This window comes from Cherax quadricarinatus, chromosome 35, assembly GCF_038502225.1.
Source record: "Cherax quadricarinatus isolate ZL_2023a chromosome 35, ASM3850222v1, whole genome shotgun sequence".
Classification (NCBI taxonomy): Eukaryota; Metazoa; Arthropoda; class Malacostraca; order Decapoda; family Parastacidae; genus Cherax; species Cherax quadricarinatus.
In genome coordinates this window covers 32,508,881-32,530,552 of record NC_091326.1, presented here as the reverse complement: position 1 = coordinate 32,530,552, position 21,672 = coordinate 32,508,881, and the positions used below count along the sequence as shown (strand labels likewise).

At 41.6% G+C, this 21,672-nt stretch overlaps 1 protein-coding gene across 1 annotated transcript in view; it reads left to right on the top strand.

The window, feature by feature from the left end:
* Positions 1–1,450: 1,450 nt before the first annotated feature.
* The window catches only part of LOC128695057 (ion-translocating oxidoreductase complex subunit C-like), a 36,815-nt gene continuing 16,593 nt past the window's right edge, over positions 1,451–21,672 (top strand). The window contains exons 1-2 of the mRNA XM_053785445.2: positions 1,451–1,600; positions 21,644–21,672. The exon at positions 21,644–21,672 is cut by the window's right edge and continues 106 nt beyond it. Of these exons, the coding sequence (XP_053641420.2) occupies positions 1,565–1,600; positions 21,644–21,672 (65 nt within the window). The 5' untranslated portion in view covers positions 1,451–1,564. The remainder of the gene's footprint in view (positions 1,601–21,643) is intronic.

The following is a 21,672-nucleotide window of genomic DNA, read 5'->3' as shown; positions in this document are numbered from 1 at the left end:
ACATGAACACACACATATACACACATACACACACATATACACACATACACACACATACACACACCTGCACTAGGACAATATGGTAACTAACTAGGCGAATACACACACACACACACACACACACACACACACACACACACACACACACGCGCGCACACACACACACACACACACGCGCGCACACACACACACACACACACACACACACACACACACACACACACACACACACACACACACACACACACACACACACACACACACACCACTTGACACAAACACACCCCCCCTCCCCTAACCACCTCACCCCCTTCCCTAGCCACCTCACCTTAGCCACCTATCCCTCCCCTAAACCACCTAACCCCTCCCCAAACCATCTAACCCCCCCCCAACTACCTCCCTCCCTCCAGTAACCATCCTCCCCCTCCCCCATAACCATCCATCCCCTCTCTCTCTCAAACACGTACTCCCCCTCCCCTAACCACCTCTCCCCCTTCCCTAACCACCTAACCCTAGCCACCTACCCCTCCCCAAACCATCTAACCTCCTCCCCCAACTATCTCTACCCCTCCAATAACCATCCTCCCCCTCCCCCATAACCATCCACCCCCTCCCCTCCTAACCATCTATTCCCCTCCCCCTAACCACCCGTCCCTCCTTCTGTGGAGCAACGGGGGAACCTTGAACCAGGATGAGGACAAGGGGCTCCAAGGACGAATCTGGTGATATTATTTATACAATTACAGTGGACCCCCGCATAACGATTACCTCCAAATGTGACCAATTATGTAAGTGTATTTATGTAAGTGCATTTGTACGTGTATGTTTCGGGGTCTGAAATAGACTAATCTACTTCACAATATTTCTTATGGGAACAAATTCGGTCAGTACTGGCACCTGAACATACTTCTGGAGTGAAAAAATATCGTTAACCGGGGGTCCACTGTATTTCAATATTACATAACAGTAAATCTTCTATTTTTTTTGGTTTGAATAAAAATTCATTGTGAATAAAAAATCAAAATGGAATTCATTTGTAAAGCCAGAAAGCATAACTAATGAACAGAGGAAATGTTACTTTAGTGCCAGGAATGCCTGCATTGTTTATTCTAGACCCTATTTTGAAATTGGAATACTTTGAACTTTGCATTAAATTGGGCAAATTACCAATTTCCAATCACTTTATTTTATAGTTGAAACAGTTGACTTGGTGATTTCTTGTGCTCAATAGATAGAAGTAATACTAGTGAAATACCTAAGAATTTGGTCGACTGGAATAATTTAATTGGCCTAAAAAGGGAGTCGGCAAAATCGCCGATGCGTAAATATTGCTGGCACATCAAAATTCGTGAGAGCATGATTTCGTCAATTTCCTCTCAAATTTTGTACTTTTTGTTTTCTTACCTTCAGAAAAAGATTCTCTACCATTTGTGTTTGTGTAACTTTTTAATTTTATGAAACTACTTTGTTACAGCTGAACCAGAAGCGCACAAAGGAACAGGAGGAGAGGCGGCAACTGAGACTTGCCAGAACTTACAAGAATAAAGTTAACAAGTTAAAGAAAATGGGTATTAACCTCGACCTGGGACTACCAGAGATCGTAAGTAGGCTTGTCAGCTTTAATGTTTACTCTCACTAGGGCCAAAAGAATAGCAGAGGAGAATGATCCATACTCCACTTTATGGTTTAGTACATGCTTTCATATAGATTTTCTGAGATGTAAGAATTAGGATGTTGGATATGGTAATGTTTGGATGCAGGATAGACAGAATGTAGTTATGGCTAAGAGAAAACAATAGGTAAGTTAATTGCACTTTACTAAATGAGGACTGATATGGTAGTGATGATTTTTTTTGAGAAATTGGTTCTCCTACAGTGCCATTATTCTTTCTTTCAATGCGCCAGCCATATCCCACTGAGTTTATTTTTTTTTTTTATCACACTGGCCGATTCCCACCAAGGCAGGGTGGCCCGAAAAAGAAAAACTTTCACCATCATTCACTCCATCACTGTCTTGCCAGAAGGGTGCTTTACACTACAGTTTTTAAACTGCAACATTAACACCCCTCCTTCAGAGTGCAGGCACTGTACTTCCCATCTCCAGGACTCAAGTCCGGCCTGCCGGTTTCCCTGAACCCCTTCATAAATGTTACTTTGCTCACACTCCAACAGCACGTCAAGTATTAAAAACCATTTGTCTCCATTCACTCCTATCAAACACGCTCACGCATGCCTGCTGGAAGTCCAAGCCCCTCGCACACAAAACCTCCTTTACCCCCTCCCTCCAACCTTTCCTAGGCCGACCCCTACCCTGCCTTCCTTCCACTACAGACTGATACACTCTTGAAGTCATTCTGTTTCGCTCCATTCTCTCTACATGTCCGAACCACCTCAACAACCCTTCCTCAGCCCTCTGGACAACAGTTTTGGTAATCCCGCACCTCCTCCTAACTTCCAAACTACGAATTCTCTGCATTATATTCACACCACACATTGCCCTCAGACATGACATCTCCACTGCCTCCAGCCTTCTCCTCGCTGCAACATTCATCACCCATGCTTCACACCCATATAAGAGCGTTGGTAAAACTATACTCTCATACATTCCCCTCTTTGCCTCCAAGGACAAAGTTCTTTGTCTCCACAGACTCCTAAGTGCACCACTCACCCTTTTCCCCTCATCAATTCTATGATTCACCTCATCTTTCATAGACCCATCCGCTGACACGTCCACTCCCAAATATCTGAATACATTCACCTCCTCCATACTCTCTCCCTCCAATCTGATATCCAATCTTTCATCACCTAATCTTTTTGTTATCCTCATAACCTTACTCTTTCCTGTATTCACTTTTAATTTTCTTCTTTTGCATACCCTACCAAATTCATCCACCAATCTCTGCAACTTCTCTTCAGAATCTCCCAAGAGCACAGTGTCATCAGCAAAGAGCAACTGTGACAACTCCCACTTTGTGTGATTCTTTATCTTTTAACTCCACGCCTCTTGCCAAGACCCTCGCATTTACTTCTCTTACAACCCCATCTATAAATATATTAAACAACCACGGTGACATCACACATCCTTGTCTAAGGCCTACTTTTACTGGGAAATAATTTCCCTCTTTCCTACATACTCTAACTTGAGCCTCACTATCCTCGTAAAAACTCTTCACTGCTTTCAGTAACCTACCTCCTACACTATACACCTGCAACATCTGCCACATTGCCCCCCTATCCACTCTGTCATACGCCTTTTCCAAATCCATAAATGCCACAAAGACCTCTTTAGTCTTATCTAAATACTGTTCACTTATGTGTTTCACTGTAAACACCTGGTCCACACACCCCCTACCTTTCCTGAACCCTCCTTGTTCATCTGCTATCCTATTCTAACTCTCACAGGCAACATTAAAATATTTGAGCTGTAGTCTCTTGTATTTCTGAGATATCTCATAATCCATACAAAGAAAAAAACATGCCTGGCTACCCTTACTGTGGTGACACAGGTATGTGCTTAATAACCCAGCAGGGAATTTTTTACACTAAATTATGGAGCTAGGAATAGATTGCCTGAAAAGGGTACATAGATCCTTGTTGGAAGATAAGGGGTAGGGATTATACCAGGAGTGGTTGGAGGTGGGGGTAAAAGAGGGTTTGAGTTTTAGGAGCTTGAACATCCAACAGGCTTGTGCAAGGATGTCAAGAGTGAATGGAGACAAGTGTGTTTTAAATGGATGACTGTTGAAGTGTGAGCAAGTTAACATTTATGATGGGTTTCAGGAAAACTTGTTAACTGGACCTGCATGGTAGAGGTGAGAAGGGTAGTGCCTGAACTCTGAAGGAGGAGGTGAGGATATTGCAATCAAGAGGGCAATCTGAATTGTGATGTCAATCACACTGGCCGATTCCCACCAAGGCAGGGTGGCCCGAAAAAGAAAAACTTTCACCATCATTCACTCCATCACTGTCTTGCCAGAAGGGTGCTTTACACTACAGTTTTTAAACTGCAACATTAACACCCCTCCTTCAGAGTGCAGGCACTGTACTTCCCATCTCCAGGACTCAAGTCCGGCCTGCCGGTTTCCCTGAACCCCTTCATAAATGTTACTTTGCTCACACTCCAACAGCACGTCAAGTATTAAAAACCATTTGTCTCCATTCACTCCTATCAAACACGCTCACGCATGCCTGCTGGAAGTCCAAGCCCCTCGCACACAAAACCTCCTTTACCCCCTCCCTCCAACCTTTCCTAGGCCGACCCCTACCCCGCCTTCCTTCCACTACAGACTGATACACTCTTGAAGTCACTCTGTTTCGCTCCATTCTCTCTACATGTCCGAACCACCTCAACAACCCTTCCTCAGCCCTCTGGACAACAGTTTTGGTAATCCCGCACCTCCTCCTAACTTCCAAACTACGAATTCTCTGCATTATATTCACACCACACATTGCCCTCAGACATGACATCTCCACTGCCTCCAGCCTTCTCCTCGCTGCAACATTCATCACCCATGCTTCACACCCATATAAGAGCGTTGGTAAAACTATACTCTCATACATTCCCCTCTTTGCCTCCAAGGACAAAGTTCTTTGTCTCCACAGACTCCTAAGTGCACCACTCACCCTTTTCCCCTCATCAATTCTATGATTCACCTCATCTTTCATAGACCCATCCGCTGACACGTCCACTCCCAAATATCTGAATACATTCACCTCCTCCATACTCTCTCCCTCCAATCTGATATCCAATCTTTCATCACCTAATCTTTTTGTTATCCTCATAACCTTACTCTTTCCTGTATTCACTTTTAATTTTCTTCTTTTGCACACCCTACCAAATTCATCCACCAATCTCTGCAACTTCTCTTCAGAATCTCCCAAGAGCACAGTGTCATCAGCAAAGAGCAACTGTGACAACTCCCACTTTATGTGTGATTCTTTATCTTTTAACTCCACGCCTCTTGCCAAGACCCTCGCATTTACTTCTCTTACAACCCCATCTATAAATATATTAAACAACCACGGTGACATCACACATCCTTGTCTAAGGCCTACTTTTACTGGGAAATAATTTCCCTCTTTCCTACATACTCTAACTTGAGCCTCACTATCCTCGTAAAAACTCTTCACTGCTTTCAGTAACCTACCTCCTACACCATACACCTGCAACATCTGCCACATTGCCCCCCTATCCACCCTGTCATACGCCTTTTCCAAATCCATAAATGCCACAAAGACCTCTTTAGCCTTATCTAAATACTGTTCACTTATATGTTTCACTGTAAACACCTGGTCCACACACCCCCTACCTTTCCTAAAGCCTCCTTGTTCATCTGCTATCCTATTCTCCGTCTTACTCTTAATTCTTTCAATAATAACTCTACCATACACTTTACCAGGTATACTCAACAGACTTATCCCCCTATAATTTTTGCACTCTCTTTTGTCCCCTTTGCCTTTATACAAAGGAACTATGCATGCTCTCTGCCAATCCCTAGGTACCTTACCCTCTTCCATACATTTATTAAATAATTGCACCAACCACTCCAAAACTATATCCCCACCTGCTTTTAACATTTCTATCTTTATCCCATCAATCCCGGCTGCCTTACCCCCTTTCATTTTACCTACTGCCTCACGAACTTCCCCCACACTCACAACTGGCTCTTCCTCACTCCTACAAGATGTTATTCCTCCTTGCCCTATACACGAAATCACAGCTTCCCTATCTTCATCAACATTTAACAATTCCTCAAAATATTCCCTCCATCTTCCCAATACCTCTAACTCTCCATTTAATAACTCTCCTCTCCTATTTTTAACTGACAAATCCATTTGTTCTCTAGGCTTCCTTAACTTGTTAATCTCACTCCAAAACTTTTTCTTATTTTCAACAAAATTTGTTGATAACATCTCACCCACTCTCTCATTTGCTCTCTTTTTACATTGCTTCACCACTCTCTTAACCTCTCTCTTTTTCTCCATATACTCTTCCCTCCTTGCATCACTTCTACTTTGTAAAAACTTCTCATATGCTAACTTTTTCTCCCTTACTACTCTCTTTACATCATCATTCCACCAATCGCTCCTCTTCCCTCCCGCACCCACTTTCCTGTAACCACAAACTTCTGCTGAACACTCTAACACTACATTTTTAAACCTACCCCATACCTCTTCGACCCCATTGCCTATGCTCTCATTAGCCCATCTATCCTCCAATAGCTGTTTATATCTTACCCTAACTGCCTCCTCTTTTAGTTTATAAACCTTCACCTCTCTCTTCCCTGATGCTTCTATTCTCCTTGTATCCCATCTACCTTTTACTCTCAGTGTAGCTACAACTAGAAAGTGATCTGATATATCTGTGGCCCCTCTATAAACATGTACATCCTGAAGTCTACTCAACAGTCTTTTATCTACCAATACATAATCCAACAAACTACTGTCATTTCGCCCTACATCATATCTTGTATACTTATTTATCCTCTTTTTCTTAAAATATGTATTACCTATAACTAAACCCCTTTCTATACAAAGTTCAATCAAAGGGCTCCCATTATCATTTACACCTGGCACCCCAAACTTACCTACCACACCCTCTCTAAAAGTTTCTCCTACTTTAGCATTCAGGTCCCCTACCACAATTACTCTCTCACTTGGTTCAAAGGCTCCTATACATTCACTTAACATCTCCCAAAATCTCTCTCTCTCCTCTACATTCCTCTCTTCTCCAGGTGCATACACGCTTATTATGACCCACTTTTCGCATCCAACCTTTACTTTAATCCACATAATTCTTGAATTTACACATTCATATTCTCTTTTCTCCTTCCATAACTGATCCTTCAACATTACTGCTACCCCTTCCTTTGCTCTAACTCTCTCAGATACTCCAGATTTAATCCCATTTATTTCCCCCCACCGAAACTCCCCTACCCCCTTCAGCTTTGTTTCGCTTAGGGCCAGGACATCCAACTTCTTTTCATTCATAACATCAGCAATCATCTGTTTCTTGTCATCCGCACTACATCCACGCACATTCAAGCATCCCAGTTTTATAAAGTTTTTCTTCTTCTCTTTTTTAGTAAATGTCTACAGGAGAAGGGGTTACTAGCCCATCGTTCCCGGCATTTTAGTTGCCTCATACGACACGCATGGCTTACGGAGGAAAGATTCTTTTCCACTTCCCCATGGACAATAGAAGACATAAAGAGGAACAAGAGCTATTTAGAAAAAGGAGAAAAACCTAGATGTACTCGCCTAATTGTTGTTGCAGGGGCCGAGACTCAGCTCCTGGCCCCGCCTCTTCACTGATTGCTACTAGGTCCTCTCCCTCTCTGCTTCCTGAGCTTTGTCATACCTCTTCTTAAAACTATGTATGGTTTCTACCTCCACTACTTCACTTGCTAGGCTATTCCACTTACTGACTACTCTGTGGCTGAAGAAATACTTCCTAACATCCCTGTGATTCATCTGTGTCTTCAGCTTCCAACTGTGTCCCCTTGTTACTGTGTCCAATCTCTGGAACATCCTATCTCTGTCCACCTTGTCTATTCCCCGCAGTATCTTGTATGTCGTTATCATGTCTCCCCTGACCCTTCTGTCCTCCAGTGTCGTCAGTCCGATTTCCCTTAACCTTTCCTCGTACGACATACCTCTTAGCTCTGGGACTAGTCTTGTTGCAAACCTTTGTACTTTCTCTAACTTCTTGACGTGCTTGACCAGGTGTGGGTTCCAGACTGGTGCTGCATACTCCAGTATGGGCCTAACATACACAGTGTACAGTGTCTTGAACGATTCCTTATTAAGGTATCGGAATGCTGTTCTGAGGTTTGCCAGGCGCCCGTATGCTGCAGCAGTTATTTGGTTGATGTGTGCCTCAGGTGATGTGCTCGGTGTTATGGTCACCCCAAGATCTTTTTCCCTGAGTGAGGTCTGTAGTCTTTGTCCACCTAGCCTATACTCTGTCTGCGGTCTTCTTTGCCCCTCCCCAATCTTCATGACTTTGCACTTGGCTGGGATTGAACTCCAGAAGCCAGTTGCTGGACCACATGTCTGCAGCCTGTCCAGGTCTCTTTGTAGTTCTGCCTCATCTTCGATCGATTTAATTCTTCTCATCAACTTCACGTCATCTGCAAACAGGGACACTTCAGAGTCTATTCCTTCCGTCATGTCGTTCACAAATACCAGAAACAGCACTGGTCCTAGAACTGACCCCTGTGGGACCCCGCTGGTCACAGGCGCCCACTGTGATACCTCGCCACGTACCATGACTCGCTGCTGTCTTCCTGACAGGTATTCCCTGATCCATTGCAGTGCCCTCCCTGTTATCCCTGCTTGATCCTCCAGCTTTTGCACTAATCTCTTGTGTGGAACTGTGTCAAACGCCTTCTTGCAGTCTAAGAAAATGCAATCCACCCACCCCTCTCTCTCTTGTCTTACTTCTGTTACCTTGTCATAGAACTCCAGGAGGTTTGTGACACAGGATTTGCCTTCCATGAACCCATGTTGGTTTTCATTTATAATCTTGTCCTTTCCAGGTGTTCCACCACTCTTCTCCTGATAATCTTCTCCATGATTTTGCATACTATACATGTCAGAGACACAGGTCTGTAGTTTAGTGCCTCGTTTCTGTTTCCTTTCTTAAATATGGGGACTACATTAGCTGTCTTCCATTTCTCAGGTAGTTGCCCAGTTTCAAGGGATGTGTTGAAGATTGTGGTTAGAGGCACGCACAGCATCTCTGCTCCTTCTCTAAGGACCCATGGGGAGATGTTGTCCGGTCCCATCGCCTTTGAGGTGTCAAGGTCACTTAAGAGCTTCTTCACCTCCTCCTCAGTTGTTCGTATGTCATCCAACACTTGTTGGTATATTCCCTCTTGATGTTCCCTTCTGTGCTGTCTTCCCACAGCCCTTCCTGTCTCTACTGTAAAAACTTCCTTAAATCTCCTGTTCAGCTCCTCACATACCTCCTGATCATTTCTTGTGAGTTCTCCACCTTCTGTCCTTAATCTGATCACCTGGTCTTTGACTGTTGTCTTCCTCCTGATGTGGCTATACAACAGTTTCGGGTCAGTCTTGATTCTCGATGCTATGTCATTTTCATACTGTCGCTGGGCCTCCCTCCTTACCTGTGCGTACTCATTCCTGGCTCTGCGATACCATCATTTAGGAGTGAAGAAGAACAGGATGCAAGTGTGGGGGAGGTGCGTGAGGCATTACGTAGAATTAAAGGGGGTAAAGCAGCTGGAACTGACGGGATCATGACAGAAATGTTAAAAGCAGGGGGGGGGGATATAGTGTTAGAGTGGTTGGTATTTTTGTTTAATAAATGTTTGAAAGAGGGGAGGGTACCTAGGGATTGGCAGAGAGCATGTATAGTCCCTTTATATAAAGGGAAGGGAACAAAAGAGATTGTAAAAATTATAGAGGAATAAGTTTACTGAGTATATCAGGAAAAGTGTACGGTAGGGTTATAATTGAAAGAATTAGAGGTAAGACAGAATGTAGGATTGGGGATGAGCAAGGAGGTTTCAGAGTGGGTAGGGGATGTGTAGATCAAGTGTTTACATTGAAGCATATATATGAACAGTATTTAGATAAAGTCAGTGAAGTTTTTATTGCATTTATGGATTTAGAAAAGGCATATGATAGAGTGGATAGGGGAGCAGTGTGGCAGATGTTGCAAGTACAGTGGAACCTCTACTTGCGAGTTTAATCCGTTCCATGACCTTGCTCGCAACTGGATTTGCTCTTTTGCAGAGTCAATTTTCCTCATTTAAATTAATTGAAAAGCAATTAGTTCCAGTGGAATTCTGTACTTCAATAATTTCGCTAATATCAACTTTACGGCTTATTTATCTATCTCACTTCATCTAATATGACATAATTAGCAATATAAATAACTTATATACTTGATATATACTCTAAAATGAATACAATATGTCATTCATGTGGTGGTGCGGGCAGTGTCGGCGGTGGACGCGAGATTGTCTGGAGACCGGGCAAAATACTTCATGAATAATTTAGCTAATATCATCTATATGGTTTATTTATCTATCACAGTTCATCTAATATGACATAACAAACAATGAAAATAACATAGAAACATGATATATACTCTAGAATGAATAAAATATGTCATTATGTAACAGGTGGAGGCGGCCACAACCCCTCCCTCTTTGTTGTGGTAAACACTGCTATCTAGTGACGGCCTTTTGAAGCCGTCTATTATAATTGTTATATGTAGTACATTATTATTATATATGTATTATTATACATATTATATTATTATTGTATTATATTATTATATATTATTATTATTTTTATTTTATTATTTTTATTATCACACTGGCCAACTCCCACCAAGGCAGGGTGGCCCGAAAAAGAATAACTCTCACCATCATTCACTCCATCACTGTCTTGCCAGAAGGGTGCTTCACACTACAGTTTTTAAACTGCAACATTAACACCCCTCCTTCAGAGTGCAGGCACTGTACTTCCCATCTCCAGGACTCAAGTCCGGCCTGCCGGTTTCCCTGAACCCCTTCATAAATGTTAAATGTTACTTTGCTCACACTCCATCAGCACGTCAAGTATCAAAAACCATTTGTCTCCATTCACTCCTATCAAACATGCTCACGCATGCCTGCTGGAAGTCCAAGCCCCTCGCACACAAAACCTCCTTTACCCCCTCCCTCCAACCTTTCCTAGGCTGACCCCTACCCCGCCTTCCTTTAATTACAGACTGATACACTCTTGAAGTCACTCTGTTTCGCTCCATTCTCTCTACTTGCCCGAACCACCACAACAACCCTTCCTCAGCCCTCTGGACAACAGTTTTGGTAATCCCGCACCTCCTCCTAACTTCCAAACTACGAATTCTCTGCATTATATTCACACCACACATTTCTCTCAGACATGACATCTCCACTGCCTCCAGCCTTCTCCTCCTCTGCTTATTATTGTATTATATTATTATATACTATTATTATTATATGTATTATTATTATACATTATTATTATTATTATTATTATTATTATTATTCTTTCTTTCTTTCAACACACCGGCTGTATCCCACCGAGGCAGGGTGGCCCAAAAGGAAAAACCAAAGTTTCTCCTTTCAAATTTAGTAATATATACAGGAGAAGGGGTTACTAGCCCCTTGCTCCCGGCATTTTAGTCGCCTCTTACAACACGCATGGCTTACGGAGGAAGAATTCTGTTCCACTTCCCCATGGAGATAAGAGGAAATAAACAAGAACAAGAACTAGAAAGAAAATAGAAGAAAACCCAGAGGGGTATGTATATATACGCTTGTACATGTATGTGTAGTGTGACCTAAGTGTAAGTAGAAGTAGCAAGACGTACCTGAAATCTTGCATGTTCATGAGACAGAAAAAAGGACACCAGCAATCCTACCATCATGTAAAACAATTGCAGGTTTCCGTTTTACACTCACTTGGCAGGACAGTAGTACCTCCCTGGATGGTTGCTGTCTACCAAGTCGCCTCTTACAACACGCATGGCTTACGGAGGAAGAATTTTGTTCCACTTCCCCATGGAGATAAGAGGAAATAAACAAGAAGTGGAATAGAATTCTTCCTCCGTAAGCCATGCGTGTTGTAAGAGGCGACTAAAATGCCGGGAGCAAGGGGCTAGTAACCTCTTCTCCTGTATATATTACTAAATGTAAAAGGAGAAACTTTCGTTTTTCCTTTTGGGTCACCCTGCCTCGGTGGGATACGGCCGGTGTGTTGAATGAAAGAAAGATATAAATAAATAAATTCGTAATTTTTATTCACACAAAAAATATAAGATTTACTGTTATTCCTTATTGCAATAATTGTATAAATAATGTCAACCCATTCACGACTGCATATGTGATGTGTGATGTCACCATGGTTGTTTAACCGTTAAATGGTCCAAGCAGATCGACGTTCAAATTCGTATTACTACAAAAGTAGATCTACTTTTTTTTACATATTTTCAAATATAACAAAAAAAATGTAGATAAAAGTTTTTTTTACACGTTTTCAAATGTAAAACAAAAAAAGAAGATCTACATTTTTTTACATACTTTCAGATGTTGAAAAAAACGTATATATACGTTTGGACCATTTAAGGGTTAATATATTTATAGATGAGGTTATAAAAGAAGTAAATGCTAGGGTGTTTGGGAGAGGGGTGAGATTAAATTATGGGGAATCAAATACAAAATGGGAATTGACACAGTTGTTTTTTGCTGATGATACTGTGCTTATGGGAGATTCTAAAGAAAAATTGCAAAGGTTAGTGGATGAGTTTGAGAATGTGTGTAAAGGTAGAAAGTTGAAAGTGAACATAGAAAAGAGTAAGGTGATGAGGATATCAAGTGATTTAGATAAAGAAAAATTGGATATCAAATTGGGGAGGAGGAGTACGGAAGAAGTGAATGTTTTCAGATACTTGGGAGTTGATGTGTCGGCTGATGGATTTATGAAGGATGAACTTAATCATAGAATTGATGAGGGGAAAAAAGGTGAGTGGTGCGTTGAGGTATATGTGGAGACAAAAAACGTTATCTATGGAGGCAAAGAAGGGAATGTATGAAAGTATAGTAGTACCAACACTCTTATATGGATGTGAAGCTTGGGTTGTAAATGCTGCAGCAAGGGGGGAGTTGGAGGCAGTGGAGATGTCCTGTCTAAGGGCAATGTGTGGTGTAAATATTACGCAGAAATTTCGGAGTATGGAAATTAGGAGAAGATGTGGAGTTAATAAAAGTATTAGACTGCTGAAGAGGGGTTGTTGAGGTGGTTTGGTCATTTAGAGAGAATGGATCAAAGTAGAATGACATGGAGAGCATTTAAATCTGTAGGGGAAGGAAGGTGGGGTAGGGGTTGTCCTCGAAAAGGTTGGAAGGAAGGGGTAAAAGAGGTTTTGTGGGCAAGGAGCTTGGACTTCCAGCAAGCATGCGTGAGCGTGTTTGATAGGAGTGAATGGAGATGAATGGTATTTGGGACCCTAAAGGAGGGGTTTCGGGATACATTTACCATCCGACAAATGACCTGCTCGACATACGTCCACTCGACTTACGACCATGCATCTGGCAGCTGGGCTGGGCCGGCTGATGCACACCGCTCTTCAATGTTTGACAATACTCGCGGCGGCAATGCGTCATGTAGGCAGCATCAGTTTGAGTAACCCTGCCGTATCAGCAGCATCATACTGTATTAACTGTACTAACTGGACAGTAAATTTCACGATGGCCACTAAAATGAAGTCTGAATCTTGCACTGGAGATTGTGGCAAGAAAGGCTCTTACTCTCGAACTCTCTATTTGTTTTCACTGTTGCAAATAAATCTGTCTGTATCTGTCTGCCTGTATATCTGTCTGTTTCTGTCTGTCTGCCTGTATATCTGTCTGTTTCTGTCTGTCTACCAGTGTGTCTGTCTTTCTGTCTACCTGTCTTTTTGTCTGCTTGTATATCTGTTTGTCTACCTGTGTGTGTGTCTTTTTGTCTACCTGTGTGTGTGTGTGTGTGTGTGTGTGTCTGTCTTTCTGTCTACCTCTGTGTGTCTTTGCCTGTGTGTCTGTCTTTCTGTCTACCTGTGTGTCTTTCTGTCTACCTGTGTGTCAGTCTACTTTTGTGTCTGTCTACCTGTGTGTCTGTCTTTCTGTCTACCTGTGTCTGTCTGTCTTCTTGTCTGTCTCAGAGTCACTCATTAAGAGTGTAATTGGTCTTGAAGATGCCATATTAATAATGATAATAACACAATAATAATCACCGAGGTGCATTAAATTTTTATAAAACATTAATATAGACATTTTGCTTAATCCAAATATGATTTTTTTTCAAAATTATATAATAAACATGATACATAACATCTGTCTATAAATTAACAAATATGAGATGTTTTTCTGGTCGGCTTGACAGTGAACAGTTTTTTTTTTTTTTTTGTTTTTTTTTTCAACAAGTCGGTCGTCTCCCACCGAGGCAGGGTGACCCAAAAAAAAAGAAAGAAAATCCCCAAAAAGAAAATACTTTCATCATCATTCAACACTTTCACCACACTCACACATTATCACTGCTTTTGCAGAGGTGCTCAGAATACAACAGTTTAGAAGCATATACGTATAAAGATACACAACATATCCCTCCAAACTGCCAATATCCCAAACCCCTCCTTTAAAGTGCAGGCATTGTACTTCCCATTTCCAGGACTCAAGTCCGACTATATGAAAATAACCGGTTTCCCTGAATCCCTTCACTAAATATTACCCTGCTCACACTCCAACAGATCGTCAGGTCCCAAGTATCATTCGTCTCCATTCACTCCTATCTAACACGCTCATGCACGCTTGCTGGAAGTCCAAGCCCCTCACCCACAAAACCTCCTTTACCCCCTCTTTCCAACCCTTTCGAGGACGACCCCTACCCCTCTTTCCTTCCCCTATAGATTTATATGCTTTCCATGTCATTCTACTTTGATCCATTCTCTCTAAATGACCAAACCACCTCAACAACCCCTCTTCTGCCCTCTGACTAATGCTTTTATTAACTCCACACCTTCTCCTAATTTCCACACTCCGAATTTTCTGCATAATATTTACACCACACATTGCCCTTAGACAGGACATCTCCACTGCCTCCAACCGTCTCCTCGCTGCTGCATTTACCACCCAAGCTTCACATCCATATAAGAGTGTTGGTACTACTATACTTTCATACATTCCCTTCTTTGCCTCCATAGATAACGTTTTTTGACTCCACATATACCTCAACGCACCACTCACCTTTTTTCCCTCATCAATTCTATGATTAACCTCATCCTTCATAAATCCATCCGCCGACACGTCAACTCCCAAGTATCTGAAAACATTCACTTCTTCCATACTCCTCCTCCCCAATTTGATATCCAATTTTTCTTTATCTAAATCATTTGATACCCTCATCACCTTACTCTTTTCTATGTTCACTTTCAACTTTCTACCTTTACACACATTCTCAAACTCATCCACTAACCTTTGCAATTTTTCTTTAGAATCTCCCATAAGCACAGTATCATCAGCAAAAAGTAACTGTGTCAATTCCCATTTTGAATTTGATTCCCCATAATTTAATCCCACCCCTCTCCCGAACACCCTAGCATTTACTTCTTTTACAACCCCATCTATAAATATATTAAACAACCATGGTGACATTACACATCCCTGTCTAAGACCTACTTTTACCGGGAAGTATTCTCCCTCTCTTCTACACACCCTAACCTGAGCCTCACTATCCTCATAAAAGCTCTTTACAGCATTTAGTAACTTACCACCTATTCCATATACTTGCAACATCTGCCACATTGCTCCTCTATCCACTCTATCATATGCCTTTTCTAAATCCATAAATGCAATAAAAACTTCCCTACCTTTATCTAAATACTGTTCACATATATGCTTCAATGTAAACACTTGATCTACACATCCCCTACCCACTCTGAAGCCTCCTTGCTCGTCCGCAATTCTACATTCTGTCTTACCTCTAATTCTTTCAATTATAACCCTACCGTATACTTTTCCTGGTATACTCAGTAAACTTATTCCTCTATAATTTTTACAATCTCTTTTGTCCCCTTTCCCTTTATATAAAGGGACTATACATGCTCTCCGCCAATCCCTAGGTACCTTCCCCTCTTTCATACATTTATTAAACAAAAGTACCAACCACTCCAACACTATATCCCCCCCTGCTTTTAACATTTCTGTCATGATCCCATCAGTTCCAGCTGCTTTACCCCCTTTCATTCTACGTAATGCCTCACGTACCTCCACCACACTTACATTCTGCTCTTCTTCACTCCTAAAAGATGGTATACCTCCCTGGCCAGTGCATGAAATTACCGCCTCCCTTTCTTCCTTAACATTTAAAAGTTCCTCAAAATATTCTCGCCATCTACCTAATACCTCCCTCTCCCCATCTACTAACTCCCCTACTCTGTTTTTAACTGACAAATCCATACTTTCCCTAGGCTTTCTTAACTTGTTTAACTCACTCCAAAATTTTTTCTTATTTTCATTAAAATTTCTTGACAGTGCCTCTCCCACTCTTTCATCTGCTCTCCTTTTGCACTCTCTCACCACTCTCTTCACCTTTCTTTTACTCTCCATATACTCTGCTCTTCTTATAACACTTCTGCTTTGTAAAAACCTCTCGTAAGCTACCTTTTTCTCTTTTATCACACCCTTTACTTCATCATTCCACCAATCACTCCTCTTTCCTCCTGCCCCCACCCTCCTATAACCACAAACTTCTGCCCCACATTCTAATACTGCATTTTTAAAACTATTCCAACCCTCTTCAACCCCCCCACTACTCATCTTTGCACTAGCCCACCTTTCTGCCAATAGTCGCTTATATCTCGCCCGAACTTCCTCCTCCCTTAGTTTATACACTTTCACCTCCCTCTTACTTGTTGTTGCCACCTTCCTCTTTTCCCATCTACCTCTTACTCTAACTGTAGCTACAACTAAATAATGATCCGATATATCAGTTGCCCCTCTATAAACATGTACATCCTGGAGCCTACCCATCAACCTTTTATCCACCAATACATAATCTAACAAACTACTTTCATTACGTGCTACATCATACCTTGTATATTTATTTATCCTCTTTTTCATAAAATATGTATTACTTATTACCAAATTTCTTTCTACACATAGCTCAATTAAAGGCTCCCCATTTACATTTACCCCTGGCACCCCAAATTTACCTACTACTCCCTCCATAACATTTTTACCCACTTTAGCATTGAAATCCCCAACCACCATTACTCTCACACTTGATTCAAAACTCCCCACGCATTCACTCAACATTTCCCAGAATCTCTCTCTCTCCTCTACACTTCTCTCTTCTCCAGGTGCATACACGCTTACTATAACCCACTTTTCACATCCAATCTTTATTTTACTCCACATAATCCTTGAATTTATACATTTGTAGTCCCTCTTTTCCTGCCATAGCTTATCCTTCAACATTATTGCTACTCCTTCTTTAGCTCTAACTCTATTTGAAACCCCTGACCTAATCCCATTTATTCCTCTCCATTGAAACTCTCCCACCCCCTTCAGCTTTGTTTCACTTAAAGCCAGGACATCCAGTTTCTTCTCATTCATAACATCCACAATCATCTCTTTCTTATCATTTGCACAACATCCACGCACATTCAGACTTCCCACTTTGACAATTTTCTTCTTCTTATTCTTTTTAGTAATCTTTACAGGAAAAGGGGTTACTAGCCCATTGTTCCCGGCATTTTAGTTGACTTTTACAACACGCATGGCTTACGGAGGAAAGATTCTTATTCCACTTCCCCATGGATATAAAAGGAAAAGTAATAAGACCAAGAACTATTAAGATAAAATCAAAGAAAACTCAGATGAGTGTGTATAAATAAACGTGTACATGTATGTGTAGTGTGACCTAAGTGTAAGTAGAAGTAGCAAGACGTACCTGTAATCTTGCATATTTATGAGACAGACAAAAGACACCAGCAATCCTACCATCATGTAAAACAATTACAGGCTTTCGTTTTACACTCACTTGGCAGGACGGTAGTACCTCCCTGGGTGGTTGCTGTCTACCAACCTACTACGTCTGTAGTGGAAGGAAGGCGGGGTAGGGGTCGGCCTAGGAAAGGTTGGAGGGAGGGGGTAAAGGAGGTTTTGTGTGCGAGGGGCTTGGACTTCCAGCAGGCATGCGTGAGCGTGTTTGATAGGAGTGAATGGAGACAAATGGTTTTTAATACTTGACGTGCTGTTGGAGTGTGAGCAAAGTAACATTTATGAAGGGATTCAGGGAAACCGGCAGGCCGGACTTGAGTCCTGGAGATGGGAAGTACAGTGCCTGCACTCTGAAGGAGGGGTGTTAATGTTGCAGTTTAAAAACTGTAGTGTAAAGCACCCTTCTGGCAAGACAGTGATGGAGTGAATGATGGTGAAAGTTTTTCTTTTTCGGGCCACCCTGCCTTGGTGGGAATCGGCCAGTGTGATAATAAAAAAAAAAAAAAAATAATTAAAATATAACAATAGAAGTAAATTATGGTAAAAAGAATGAAATAATGATTGTACATTACAGTACTATGTAGGTAGTTTATATAGGAAAGGTTTGACATTATGCCCTACCCAATACGACGGCAATTTTCAAAGGTTAGATTTGCGTCCATTTTGACTTACGACTGGTTGGTCGGAACGAAGCTTGGTCGTAGGTCAGATGGTACCTGTATTAGCAGTTTGGAGGGATATGTTGTGCATCTTTATATGTATATGCTTCTAAACTGTTGTATTCTGAGCACCTCTGCAAAAACAGTGATTATGTGTGAGTGAGGTGAAAGTGTTGAATGATGAAAGTATTTTCTTTTTGGGGATTTTCTTTCTTTTTGGGTCACCCTGCCTCGGTGGGAGAGGGCCGACTTGTTAAAAAAAAAATTATTTCACAAATAAAAATTAACATAGTACACCAGTTTATTTAACAATATGAAAATGTAATTTTATATCTCATCTATAACTACATTGTCTTCACAATTTTAATGAAATGCATGTGCAACATGGGTTTAGAACAGGTCGCTCCTGTGTGTCTCAACTATTGGATCACTACGACTAGGTCCTAGATGCACTAGAAGACAAAAAGAATGCAGATGTAATATATACAGACTTTGCAAAAGCCTTTGACAAGTGTGACCATGGCGTAATAGCGCACAAAATGCGTGCTAAAGGAATAACAGGAAAAGTTGGTAGATGGATCTATAATTTCCTCACAAACAGGACACAAAGAGTAGTAGTCAACAGAGTAAAGTCCGAGGCAGGCACGGTGAAAAGCTCTGTTCCACAAGGCACAGTACTCGCTCCCATCTTGTTTCTCATCCTCATATCTGACATAAACAAGGATGTGAGCCACAGCACCATGTCTTCCTTTGCAGATGACACCTGAATCTGCATGACAGTGTCTTCCACTGCAGACACTGCAAGGCTCCAGGCAGACATCAACCAAATCTTTCAGTGGGCTGCAGAAAACAATATGAAGTTCAACGATGAGAAATTTCAATTACTCAGATATGGTAAACACGAGGAAATTAAATCTTCATCAGAGTACAGAACAAATTCTGGCCACAAAATAGAGCGAAACACCAACGTCAAAGACCTGGGAGTGATTATGTTGGAGGATCTCGCCTTCAAGGACCATAACATTGTATCAATCGCAGCTGCTAGAAAAATGACAGGATGGATAATGAGAACCTTCAAAACTAGGGATGCCAAGCCCATGATGACACTCTTCAGGTCACTTGTTCTATCTAGGGTGGAATATTGCTGCACACTAACAGCACCTTTCAAGGCAGGTGAAATTGCTGACCTAGAAATTGTACAGAGAACCTTCACGGCGCGCATAATGGAGATAAAAACGCCTCAATTACTGGGAGCGCTTGAAGTTCCTGAACCTATATTCCCTGGAATGCAGGCGGGAGAGATACATGATTATATACACCTGGAAAATCCTAGAGGGACAAGTACCGTACTTGCACACGAAAATCACTCACAACGAAAGCAAAAGACTTGGCAGACGATGCAACATCCCCCAGTGAAAAGCAGGGGTGTCACTAGCACGTTAAGAGACTATACAATAAGTGTCAGGGGCCCGAGACTGTTCAACTGCCTCCCAGCATACATAAGGGGGATTACCAATAGACCCCTGGCAGTCTTCAAGCTGGCACTGGACAAGCACCTTAAGTCGGTACCTGACCAGCCGGGCTGTGGCTCGTACGTTGGTTTGCGTGCAGCCAGCAGCAACAGCCTGGTTGATCAGGCTCTGATCCACCAGGAGGCCTGGTCACAGACTGGGCCGCGGGGGCGTTGACCCCCGGAACTCTCTCCAGGTAAACTCCAGGCAAGTGTAGGAACATCAGCTTCTTAACACCAGGCTTGAAAGCACTAAGAATTCTAAGATCCCCACATTCATTAATTTTCTGTCTGTTTCTTTGCTTGGAAAGAAGTTTGGCGACTGCACTGAATCCTCGATCTACTAAATATGATGTTGGGAAGGCAATAAAGTTCATCTTGACTTTGTTCCACAGTGCAGGGTAGTGGTCAGAAATGTTTTTTTTGTTAACTTAGATTTTGTCATATAGATTTTGTAAAACAAATGCTCTACTGGTTCTGATGCCACCCTGCCATTCCCCTACTGTTCCCTTTTTTATCAACACTCCATTGGATCTTTCCATTGCCACCAGGTAGGTGGTACCTCCCACTCTTGGAATCACTGGTCCAGATAGGGAGGGAGTAAAAGAGTATTTGTGTGCAAGGGGCCATGCCTTGCAACACTGTATATACCACTATGCTTCTTGAAGTTGTCAAACCAGCCTCTGCTGGCCTTAAATTCACTAACAGCAGCATTCATTCTAGGTATATTCTTCACGAGATCTGAGTGCAACTGCCTTGCCTTTCCAAAAATGATCATCTCCGAAACACTATCTTCCTCTAATTGTTTATCATTGATCCACATCAACAACAACTTCTCAACATCTTCGATTGTCTGATCTATTTTTCATTAGCATATCTACCCCTTTCGCAACATCAGCTTCTTTGATTTTTTTCTTCACCAGGATGGAACTGATGGTTGATTTGTTTTTGCCATACAACCTGGCAAGCTCCAGCACATGCATACCACTTTCGTATTTTTCGGTTATCTCTTTCTCCAATTCTAATCATGTTTCTCATTTTCTTTACCACAGGGCAGGCACTAGAAATTTTCTTTGGGCCCATGGTTAATTATGTAGCAGTCACACTCGATCAACAAACACAAAAAAGAAAAAATGGATTATTGTGTAATGTTTGGATGAACGCATAGGGTAATGTTCACTCGTGGAGAAGCAAAGCCAGACTGACGTGCAACATGTGTGGGAGGCTTTTTGTGGGTATGCGTAGGTGGACAGGTCTGGTATGATGGCCGAAACACAAGTTACTGTTTGAAATTTGAGACAAAATTTAGCCAAAAAAAGTGACCGAAATTCAAAACGGCCGAAACTCAGGGCGGCCAATAGTAATAAAAAAAATTTTGTATTGTTTGTGTAAACAAGTTTTGTAAACAGTATATTGATAATTATGTTTGTGCACTTATTGTGTTGTATACAATGATTGTATACATCGACATTGCACCTTGCTTTGGTCTCACAGGCCACATAAGTTACTTGGAAAAAAAAAAGTATTGGAAAATACAAGAAACCTTCGAATGGGAATAAATATAAGTGTACCGGGTGAGCGGCATTAGCCGCTGTTGCCATACGTGGCTCATTTTCTGCCAACTTTATGCCTCTATATCTCGGTAAGTACTTATTGCAAAAAAAAAAAAAAAAAAAATTTTTGGCTTAAAACACCCAGCAAATTAATCCTAACATTTTGGTAACAAAAAAAAATTTTTATTTTCGAATATTTTGCGACATAGGAAGACAGTTTAAGAATTGGGCTTTCTACAGTCAAAGGATTAATTTGTCACTGATATGTACCATCACTTTTAATGTCTCTAATATGCATCTTTCAATGTATCACCATTTTTAATGTCACTGATATATATCACCATATTAATATACATACACGTATCTTATTTTGAATACACACAGATGCCACAGCCTGATAGCACTGAAGTTAC